Genomic DNA, 12,017 nt, shown 5'->3' on the forward strand with positions numbered 1-12,017 from the left:
TTTAAATTCCTAGTACAGGTTCTACTGTTGGTGGAGAGCTTCTATGTAGCAAACTAAAGATCTAAAAATTTTCAGTGGGTGCTGCTTTTTTTTCTCTTACAAGCAGCCTTACAAAACTGGTGAGATTATTTAGCATGGGCACACTATCCATTCACTTTCCCTTTACCAGGATGATTGTTGTCAGTGGGAATGGGGGAGGGAAACCTATTTTATTTGCCAATGAAATAAAAAAAAGTTTCTTGCCTGATGTGAGAACTTTGTGATGCTGCTTGGCTTTTTTTAAAAGTAATGACCTGGAAAGGCTAAAACAAGAAAGTGCTGGAATCCCCACCCCCCCTCCAAATGTCTAATTTCTATCAAGGAAAACCGCAGTGAGGCAATAAAGAGTTATGTACTTCTACAACTTCTCTTGCTTAGGAGCATTGTGAGGAATATCTTATATCTTTGTCTTGTCTTGCAGCAACTCTATGCAGCTCAGTTGGCCAGCATGCAGGTTTCTCCTGGAGCCAAGATGCCAACTACTCCACAGCCACCAAACACAACAGGGGCACTGTCACCTACTGGGATGAAAAATGAAAAGAGAGGGACCAGCCCTGTAACTCAAGTTAAGGTATTTTTGATGGGGGGGTTGAAACTAGATTTAGAAAATGGCAGTATAATTAATGGAACGTTGTGATCCATGTGTTTATTTTAACAGCAAGAAGTCCAACTACATAAAAAGTTCATTCTCAAATGATATGCTCTTTTTTAGTGGTACATTATCAGCATGGAGAATGGAAGAGCTGGTGTTTGCTTCTTGGTTACAAGAATGCCAAGCATTTCCCTTTATTTCTGTAGGCAGCACTAAAAGTTATTGCTAAAATTTAGTATTTTATGGATTTCAGCTTTTAATCTGATGTGCTTAAATATTTTATAACTTGTTTCAACTCATATGCTGTATGTAGAACATGCATTAGAAAGATGGTGCTTGCTTACAGTGTGAGGATGTTGAAGACTGTAGCCCATTGAATTATTTTCCAGTTCCCTTGCTGTACCTTTTCCACAACTTCGGAAAAAGCATCACATAAAAATGTAAATCAGGGACTCCAGGAAAAAAAACTGTGTTGCTGCAGATTGATTTGCCTCTTGTTACGTTCTCACAGCTGCTGAAAACTGGGCTGTTCCTTGTTGGTTTTGCACCATTGCTGAATGCTTGTGCTTGCTTATTCTCACTTCCTTGGAATCAGGCAGCTACAACGTGGCATTTGGCAGCAGCTCAAAGTGAACAGGATGTACCCCTCCACTTTGTGGTGCAGCTGGTACTTTTGGGTGGTACCAGCTTGTTTTATTGCTGTGTTTTCCTGTGGTTGTTTTGGATTTTTTGAGGCCAAAACAGGTTGGGAAACAACTTGCTTTAAACACAAAGCTCATGGTTTGTGGAAAGTATGGGGATGTGCTCTTGATTGGAACAGATAATGCTTCAAATTTATTAAAATACACCATTTTACACAGGCAAAATGGATTTTTTGCTAATAACAGCCTCCCCATCCTTTTGCATCAGCCTGAGAAGATTCTACTCACTTGGGGTGAGATTTTTTTTTTTTTGACGGGTGAGTAAAATATCACTCGTTTTTTCATTATCATCAATCATCGTGTTAAAGTGCGGGCAAGTAGATATTTTTGCCTGGGCTGATAAATTTTCATGACATTTTTTTGCTAGGTTGAGAGTGCTAATAAATAAAAACTATCCTATTATGGACAGAACCAGCATTTGTTTAGCAAAGCTTTCACTTTACTTAACTGTGGATACATATTAGCCTAATATTTTACCTCTCATAATCCAGTGCTGTGCTTCAGAGGAGTCAGTGGAATTTACCACATATGCTGAGTATCTAGAAAGGAGATACAGGCACAACTGGAAGGCAGAGGCAAAATGTTTAAACAAAGTTGCCATAGTGTAGTGGATACCAAACACCAGAGATTTACAGTAGTGAGAATATACTATTGACTACTTTAATGTGAAAAAGTAATTTTGTAAGTGAATGAGCCAAATGGATCTACACCAAACCAAACCTTTACTAGATGAGTAAAATTTTCCCTGGTTAAATTTAAGCATATATCTGCTTGAACTGAAGCCAGTAGCATTTCAGCTTTTCTGGCCAGCTGAGTTCTATTACTGACTTGACCACATGCAAATTCTTGGGGGTTTCCCTACATAATTTAACTTGAATGGACTGTAATACATATTAGTAACACCCCCCCCCCCATTTTTATACTTCCTTTATTAAGCTCACTGTTGTTTTGAAAATATTAGAGGTAAATTGCAAGAACTTCATACAGAAAAATATGAAGGGTTATCATAAAAGTTTAATTAATACTTAATATAAAAACTCTCCAATAAACTAGCGCTAGAGTGCTTTCTTTGAGAATTCTGTTGCCCACACAGTACACAGCAGTTTTAATTGTCATGCATTGCTTAATAAACCATAAAAATCTTCTCTGTATTTAACCATCTGTTTGTGTGACCTATACACATTAGTTATAGAGCTAAATAGGATTACTTTGTAGAAGTCAAATTGTTTCAAAAGGTAATGTTAGGATTTCCACATCGGGGCCAGAATGCTTATTCACCTGTCAGCTGTTTTAGATGAGGAATGATGTCTGACAAGAAGGAGCAACGAAAGACTTTGGAGGTGTTCAAAGGCATTGTTTTCTGTTTATTGTAGCATCAGAATTACTGGACAGAAAGTTATTTGAGAATTGAACATGTTCACATAGGCTTCTATGTAGTTTTGGGCACCACACTTCAAGAGGGATGCAGATAAACTTGAGAGGGTGCAGAGAAGGGCCACCCGCAAAATTAGAAGCCTGGAGGATAGGCCGTATGAGTAGAGACTCCAGGAGCTGGGCTTGGTCAGTCTGGGTAAGAGGAGGCTGTGAGGTGACTTGATAGCCACCTACAGATATGTCAGGTGGGAACGCCAAGATCTGGGGGAGCAACTCTTCAGGAAGGCACCCTTTGAGAGGACGAGGACCAATGGTCACCAACTAATAGAGATAAGATTTAGGCTGGACATAAGGAAGAACTTCTCCGTAGGGGTAACTAGAACCTATAACACACTCCTGGGAGAGGTGGTGCAGTCACCATCCTTGGAGGTGTTCAAGAGGAGGCTGGATAAGCACCTTGTTGTGAGCTAGTTTTAGCTCTTTAACCTCCTGCCTATAGCAGGGGACCAGACATGATGATCTTACAGGTCCCTTCCAGTCCATTGACTCTATGACTCTAAGTATGCCTGCTCACAATCCCTTAACTGCAAGCTACTCAATTCAGGATGAGCTCTGGGCCCACATGGAATACAGTTCAAGTCACTGGGTATTTACACAGGCAAACAGCTTGCTGTGTCATGGCCACAAACTGTGTGAACCTGCTAAGATCCTTACCCTTCATTTGCATCTGTGTGGGCAAAACACCTATGTTGATGCAGAACTCCATTGACATCAGTTATGCTCTGCATAGATGGTAGAGGCTCTTTGCAGGGTTAGGGACTATGTTTAATTTTAGCCATTCATATAGGTAAAAAATGTATCTTACAACTTATTTAGAAATCATTTGAACTCTAGAGATGGGATGCCATTGTAAATAAATACTTATTTGTTATGCAGACTTGTTTAATGCATTGTGTTTGGCTAGGACTTTACTGAATCACTGCTGGACAGTAAAGAGAATGGAAAGGACAATATAATAGTGTTGTACTTTTCTAAACTTTGAAGTGCTCAGAGCTGCTTTCTGAAATATAAACAATGTAACCTTATATATACAGCATTCTCAGCTTTCAATGTATTTTAAATCTCTGTCTTACCTTAATTAAGGAAAAAGAGCTTTCTCCCATTTCTAAAGTGCTGTGCCTTGCTGGCTGCTACTAAATTAAGCAAGAAGCACAAGCCAGTACACAAGGGAGAGGAGGACAATTGAAGTTTTGTTCAAAGAAAAAAGGCACAGATAGAATAATGTTTGAGCATGGTAGAAATTATTAGAAGAGCATCCCCTGACCACTAGGTAGTATTGCATGAAAAAGACTAATTTTACATAAAATCTGGCAAAACAGATGACAGGTGACTTTGGAATGGCAACGTACCAAATATTTGAAATTGTGCACGGTATTATGCATAGATTAAGGCATAGATCAATGCAATTGTGTTCTTTGCAGGACTCTTTTTGTTACAGGAAGAGAGCACAGATCAATAAATGATTTAGATTATGCACCCTAAAAAGGTGTACAATAACAACAATATTATGGATGAATGAGTCAAAGATATAAATAAGGGCTGTAAATGTTGCCATTTCTGAAATTCTTATTGCTTCATTTCTAATATATTAAAAATAAGCTCTATAGCTTATTTATAGTTCCAGGAACTTTTCAGATAGACCCAGCACAAAAGCACTACTGAGCTGCTGGAAATTTTAAATAATTCTTTGTAAATGCCCTAGGTTAATTTAGATCTCTGAAAACACATTAGGAAATTAAGCCGTAATGTGAGCTAATTCAAATTTTAATTTGGCAAAAAGAATGATCCAGCCACATAGTTAATGTAAATAGAAGCATAACACAGAGAAATTAATGAGGTTTTCTTTCGTTGAATCTTCAAGGAGGCAGATAATTAGCTTCTTTTGTTATTATTGCAGGAGAATGTGGCATTGTCTTGGAGGTGTAAAATAACTGTGGCTTACTAAGTGATAATGTGTTTCATTTGTCTTTTTTCTAATAATTATTTACATTAAACTCTTGTAGGATGAAGCAGCACAGCCACTGAATCTCTCAGCCCGACCCAAGACAGCTGAACCTGTCAAATCCCCGACATCGCCAACACAGAACCTCTTCCCAGCTAGTAAAAGCAGCCCAGTGAATGTGTCAAATAAAAGTGGCATCCCCAGCCCTATTGGTGGACCGTTGGGAAGAGGATCCTCTTTAGGTAAACTCCTAAGGGGGAGGGAAAATATGTGGTGATTTTTAAAAAGGATCTTTTCCCATGAGGTAGGTTTGCCGAGTTAAACCGGCATCTTGAGAACACTTTGTGCCTTTTCAGGAGAGTCACCACTAAACAAACACTTTCTGTTTTTACATAAGGAAAATAAGATTCCTCTGGGTAAAAGAAGATTTGCACTAGTAATCAAAATGATGCAGTAGTGGGCATAATATATCTCTACAGGCATTTGGCATATAAGTATCCAATTCTAGTAATTTTATGTGAACAGGAAACACTTCTCCTTAAAAACATCAATTGCATGTATAAGCACAAGGCTCATTTCTCAAATCTGACCTCTGGATTAGGCAACCATATGAGCAGTTATGAATGCACACAAGTGCCACTGTGAGTGCCTTGCTTGGATAATGGATTTTAAAATGCTAAGACATATATTTGTGTTATGCCATATATGAGCCAATGCAGTGGGATGGCTCACATGCTTTAAGTTAAGTATGTTCTTAACGTGCATTGTTGGCTCAAGTCCATGGAGTACGTAGCATCTTGAAGGTTTACAGTAAGTTATTCTAGAAGCTCAGGGAAACGAGCTGCTCTAGACTTGCTTTTCATTGCGAGTCTGAAGGTGCTCTGAAGGTGCCTGTTAGTCTCACCCAGACCCATGTTACTAAGAAACACACACAAAGACTTTCTAGGAGAGGAGACATCAGCCCATTTCAGTACGTCTTAACTGCTAGTGAGCAGCATTTGCTCTGTGTATGTATGCGTGCATGTGTAGTATCTGATGTTTTCCCGGTACAGTAGGCTGCTGGTTGTAGCACTTGCCCAGGAAGTAGGAGACCTGGTTTTTAGGTTCCCCTAACCCTAATGGTTATGAAATCCACATTTCTTACTTCCCAGGAAAGTAGGAGATAGGTAACCATAGCCCCTCTTGAAACTTGGACAATGGAAAGAATTGCAAGATGGGTTGGGGTGAAAGGAAAGCATATAAATTCCATTTGCCATGCTTTTTCTGTGGCCCAGTGGGATGACACCCCCCTGGGAGAGAAGGGAGCCTAGGGTTCTGGCCCCTGCTTCCAAAGCTGATACATTGTATTCAGTGACTATTTAAATGGTTAGGACACTTTCCTGGGAAGTGCCAGATGTGTGTTCAGTCTCCTTTGGGCTTGAGGGGCCTACAGCCCAGACCCCTGTCTTTCTGGCCATGTGCCCTAATCACTAGGGTTGCCTGTAGATGTGTGGGAACCTGCTCCAATGTGTTGTAATTACAGATTAATCAAGTCTGCTGGAGTGTGCTAATTAGCGTACTCCAGCAGCCTCTACCTCTTGTATATCAGTGTCCTTGCACTTCAAAATGGTGATGGGGGCGCTTTAACTAAAGCTCATTCAATTTTTCAGTTAAAGTGCCCCTGCCACCGTTTTGAAGCACAGGGACACTGATACATGAGGTACGGAGGGTGCTTTAATTACAGCAGCTCTTGGAGTGGCTCTAATTAAAGCACCTCTCCACCCCCTGGAGCACATGTAAAAATGTGGGCAGTATCATTGCTGCCACCATGTGGTTTTCCATCTAGGGAACTGGGATTTATGCATTTTCTAGATGGATTGCAGGAGAATTTAAGTGAAGATAGACATCTTAGTGATTTTATGTATGCTTTAGAGGTGGAATAGGATTGTATTTAGTGATTTAGATGGCTAGAAATATATAAATGCCACTTAGATATTTAAAGATGGAATGGAGACCAGGCCAAAGGGATCAGCTACAAAGCTAAAACGGTGAATTGTGACTGCTAAACTGCAAACTGAAACCTTACTACAAACAGCTTGCTCATAGTCTGTAGCCTAAATGTTCTTGTTAAATGTATTTAAATATCATATTTACTTGAAAATAAGATGACCCTAAATATAAGACAATTCCCCAATAATTAGATTCTCTATATGGAAAATTTATAAAATTGTTATAATTTTCCAGGTATAGATTGATTCGTCCTCTTTCCACTGCTATGTCAGGGAAAATAAATCTGGGGGGTCAGGTAGCCCCCCTTCCCCTTTGCTCCCCCTGCAATCCCTTCACCCACCTGAACATAATTTATCATATAGGCAAATTACTACAGGTACCCATAGACTTAGTTCTTCCAGAATTGTTGCATGTTACCTTTTTTGAAACTGCTGCAAGTTTTAGCATGGGTACTCAATAAACACATTTTAAAGCAGCACTTTTGTACCTGCTTATATATATACTACAAACTATTTTTTTGCAAATATATATATTCACACAAACTCCTGTACCTTACTGTCCTGTCTTGTAACTGATGCAGTTCACTTGTGAAGCCCATAACATCCATCTACAGCTAACCATTATCATCCCCATTACAATAGATGCAACTGTGCACCCGATTGGCCACACCATAGTTAATGCAGGAGGGGGATGGGGGCATGTGCCCTCCCCCCCAATTTCTGCATTGATGGCAGGGTGCAATGCTGCAATCTAGCTGGAGCCAGTACCTGGCAGCAATGGGGGCAGTGTTGGTGGCACGGAGTTGTGTCCCCCCAGCCCCGCTCCACTGTCAACACTTACACATCATCCTGAAGGATCTTTCTAGGCCAGTCTTTTGGCCTCCACTTATACTGTTTCTCTCTCTAATGATGCATTTGAAGTCTCCTGTGATCACCACTGGCCAAGTAGTGGGGATTGCCACAGTCATGTTTTCCAGGAAGGCGCACATCCTCATTTCCTTATTGGCTGGTATATAAACATTTAGGAGGTCAAATTTCCCTCCCTTTGTTTCAAAGGTGGCTTGTAGTAGTCTGCCTGCAGCAATCTCTCTGTCCTGCAGGGATCTCACTTTGTCTCCTTGCAGCAGGATGGCCACCCCTGATGATCTATTGTTGTTGGACCCCAACATGGAGTGACCATGCAACCAGTGTTTTTCAAACAAAGCATATTTTTTGGAACTCTACAAGCCACATTCCTGAAGATAATACTTGCTTATAGCTAACCCAGGCATTGCATATTTTGTCCCATTCTCTTTCTTTAGCAGGATCCTCACATTCAATGAGACTATTAGGAAGCCCATAAAGCAGTGTGGGGGGGCAGTGGTAGCCACACCAACCAAAAAGGGAGCTTGTCTCCCTGAAGGCCCTCTGCTCAGGCTCAAGTTTTTTACAACCTTGCAGAGAGCCTTCAGGAAGACAGGCTCCCTTTTTTGGTTGGTATAGCTGTGGGGGGGGACCTCAGTCCTCTCTTATGCCTTGGAGTTTCCCAGCCATTCTGGTCTGGTTCCTCCTGTCCCCCCTGGATTTCCATTTTTGCATTGGGTTCCTCTTCAGCATCTGTGGCTTTCTGCTGGCTCCCTTCTGGGGTGGCCTGTTTCTCTCCCTCCATCTCCTGTTCCCTTCATAATCTTACAAGTTCCTCATTTAGCTGCTTGAAAGACCACATGTAGATTCGGAGGTGGGGGGCAGCTTTGTCTTGTTTCCCCTTCCCTCTGAGTTCCCTCCCGTGTTCCATCCTCCTTTGCCACCCCCAAGTTCTCTGTTACTGATGGAGGGGGCTGGTCTAGAGGGCTTGAGACCACTGGGGTCGTGCCATGTTTTTTGCCTTGTTTATGAAGGATTTGGGGCAATTTTTAAAGACGTGCTCCTCCTCCCCATACAAATTACAGTGCCAGTCTGCTATAGTCCTTGGCTTCATGGTCTTTTCCTTTGCATATGGCACGATTTTTGGGGGGCATTGTGCCACCAGGCGTCCCTGCTCCCTGCATTTGTGGCAGAGTTTGGGCCACCCCTAATAGAAGACAAAGCCCCTCTGGGGGCGCAGAGAGATTGTTGTGGGGAGGTGCCTCATCTGGGTAAGCTCATCTGGGTAACCAGGCTTTTCAGCATTGCCCTGGCTTTCCAGGCTCCAGTCTATCCCCCCCCCCCAATTTGTCTAGGACTGTCTACACTTTTTCTACCTTCTCATAGTATCTTTTAAGCCAAAAACTTACATCCTCTTCCTTTATTTGGCCAGAGTACATTTGGATTGTAACCAGCTGCTCCCTCCTTGTGCCTCCCCTGGCAAATTCAAAACCCTGCAGCTGGGGATTCCCCTTGCCCGGCTTGAGATGCTGCCAGAAATCCAGTCTGCTCTTGGGATCTCTGAAGCTGAGTTCCCACTCTGCTCCTTCCAACATGCAAATGAGCCAATACAAATTGTAAGCTTTACCTTCAGCAGGTCTTGCATGATTTTTGTTAAGAAATCTTATCTCTCCGTTGGCAGCTGTCCTGGGTGCAAATGTCCTGTCTGCACCTGGAACCTCACCGGGAAGCCTCTTCCACTCACCTCCATGTTTGGGGTGTCTCCCATCCCAGGATCCAGTGACCCTGAATTTCGGAGTCTTCGCTCCCCCACACATGAACATGGGGGCAATTCAGGGTTCTTTATCTGAACTGATAAGAGCAGATTTAGTTTATTAGTAAATATTACAAAGAAGTTACGAAGTTGAAGGGGTGGTAGGAGATACAGAGACCCTGACAAATGTGGCTACATAGTACAGGGTGCGAGGGGAGAGGACACAACTAAGTTACATAGTAAGAACGAAGCCTGCTTAGACTGGGGGTTGGTTGGTATGGGGGATGGGGCAGTTAAATGTGCAATGCTTACTTAAAAGAGAAGATACAAAGTCTCCATGCAAGGAAGCCACCTCCCTTGGGAGTCTGTTCCAGAGTCTGGCAACCCTAATCATGAGGAAGTTCTTTCTGATGTCCAACCTAAACCTACTCTCCATCAGCTTATGGCCATTGTTTCTGGTTATTCCAATGGGTGCTCTGGTAAACAGAGCATCTCCTATTCCCTGATGCGCCCCCCCGCCCCCCCGATCAATTTATATACTGCTACAAGATCCCCCCTCAGCCTTCTGTTGCAGAGGCTGAAAAGGTCCAGGTCCCTCAGCCTTTCCTCATAAGGCCTTCCCTGCAGGCCTCTAAACATATGAGTGGCCTTCCTCTGGACCCTCTCAAGGTTGTCTACATTCTTCTTGAATTGTGGTGCCCAGAATTGGATTCATTATTCTAGCTGCAGCCTGACCAGTGCCACATAGAGGGGGAGCATCATCTCCCTGGACATGTTTGTGATGCACCTACTAATGCATGACAAAGTGGAGTTAGCTCTGTTAATTGCTTTGTCACATTGATGACTCCTATTCATCTTGGAGTCGTCAGTGACTCGAAGATCTTTTTCTGCTGCTGTGTTGCTGAGAAGGATATCACCCAGCCTACCGTGTGCTGGTGATTCCCTCTCCCTAGCTGCAGCACCTTGCACTTGTCCTTTTTGAACTGCATCCAAGTGTTCTATGCCCACTTCTCTAACCTGTCCAGGCCTGCCTGGATTCGGTTTCTTCCCATCAGTGTGTTTGCTTTGCCCCATAGTTTGGTGTCATCTGTGAACTTGAACAGAGTGCTTTCCATGCCCTCATCCAGGTTGCTGATGAAGATATTGAGCAGCACCGGCCCAAGGACTGAGCCTTGGGGGACCCCACTGCCCATATCTTTTCCAGGTCAATACTGACCCATCCACCACCACTCTCTGGGTATGACCCTTAAGCCAATTTGCCACCCACATGATTGTGTAATTGTCTATGGTATGGCTGTTCAATTTGTTTATAAGAATAAGATGGGATATTGTGCCAAAGGCCTTCTTAAAGTCCAAGTAGATGACATCTACCTTTACACCTGCATCTAAGCTTTTAGTGACCTAGTCATAGAAAGAAACAAGGTTTCAGTTGATAGACATGGTCCCAGCTGAGGCTAGAATGGCCTTTACCAGCTGGTCTAGATTGTGGAGCTGTCACACTGTGGCATAGCAAGTATGTAGCACATGTGGGATGGTCTCTCATTTATAGCTGTGCCTCTGACACCTCCTGTTGTGGTTCTTGTAGCAGATGTCACTGTTAATGGCAGGCATTTGAGCTGGGTGCAGTGGATGAAGCGCCTGTCCAAAAAATGGACGAAGTTTCTATCAGGCATCAAGTGGTTGCTCACATCCCACTTTGAGGTGAACTCAAATACCTTAACCTGGTCAAGTTTTGCGTTCAGGTTGCTAGCATACTTTGTTTGGCTGACATCCTTTAGGAACCTCTCCAGGCAGGTCCTCAGGCAGGCAATCATGGTAATGTGGCTGGTTTGGGGGCTGGGAGCAGGGATCCTCCAAGCTCTTTGCACTCCTTGGACCAGGTCCAGATGAAGCTGATGAGCTTACCAAGGCAGCATGTGGCATTGTGGGCTTGGCTGCACAGTGAGGCCATTTTGGCCAAAACTGCCCTCCAGTGAGCCTCTCAGGAAGGTGGCCAGGTGGTGGGCTGCTTGGCAGTCCTCCAATGGGCAGTGTTCCTTAGCACTGGTGGTGATGCTGTTCACCAGCTCATCGGGGTGCTCAGGACACAGGTCAGGAGGCGGAAGGTGTGGGTGACCACTGTGATGTCACAGAGGTCACCCATGTAGGGGATGTTGGCACCTCTCTGTTGGTAGGAGATGCGTAGGATCTTATTGTTGGCCCAGAGTGGCAGGTGCAGCCACTTCTTCAGCTGCCATTTCAGGTTTTGTCTGCTTTGTTGAGGTGGGTCTTAGGGACCACCCAGCCCATCAGGATGAACGAGATGCTGGGGATAAGGAAAGTGTTTGCTGCATCTGTCTTCTATCAGGGGACTGGCTGGGATGAGTACAGCTTGTGGGTATCCTGCAGAATCCCATGGATAATTTCCTCCATTGTCCTCCCCCCCAACTCCCTCACAACCCTCCCCACAAACCCCACCCCCACCCCCAACATCTTTAAACCTCCTCCACACACCACCCCCACCCCAACCACCTCCCACCCCGCAACACAAGTACTTGCATATATTTCTAAAGAAGTTTCAAGTAGTGTTATATTTAGTTTAATTTGTAAAAAAAAAAAAAAAAAATGTAAATAATTTTACATAATTTTGCATTTTTCTGCGCATAATTCCGCATTTTTCTGTGCATAATTCCCTGTGATGTAACTAAATTTCATAGTAAGGATATAGCCTGCTTAGTCCGGTGGT

At 43.2% G+C, this 12,017-nt stretch overlaps 1 protein-coding gene across 14 annotated transcripts in view; it reads left to right on the forward strand.

Annotated features, from left to right (window-relative positions):
• The window catches only part of SOX6 (SRY-box transcription factor 6), a 532,213-nt gene that overhangs the window by 425,248 nt on the left and 94,948 nt on the right, over window positions 1-12,017 (forward strand). For all 14 annotated transcript variants that reach the window (XM_059722632.1, XM_059722633.1, XM_059722642.1 and 11 more), the window contains 2 exons: window positions 461-610; window positions 4,770-4,950. In XM_059722632.1, the coding sequence (XP_059578615.1) occupies window positions 461-610; window positions 4,770-4,950 (331 nt within the window). The remainder of the gene's footprint in view (window positions 1-460; window positions 611-4,769; window positions 4,951-12,017) is intronic.

Source organism: Alligator mississippiensis, chromosome 2 (assembly GCF_030867095.1).
Source record: "Alligator mississippiensis isolate rAllMis1 chromosome 2, rAllMis1, whole genome shotgun sequence".
Classification (NCBI taxonomy): Eukaryota; Metazoa; Chordata; order Crocodylia; family Alligatoridae; genus Alligator; species Alligator mississippiensis.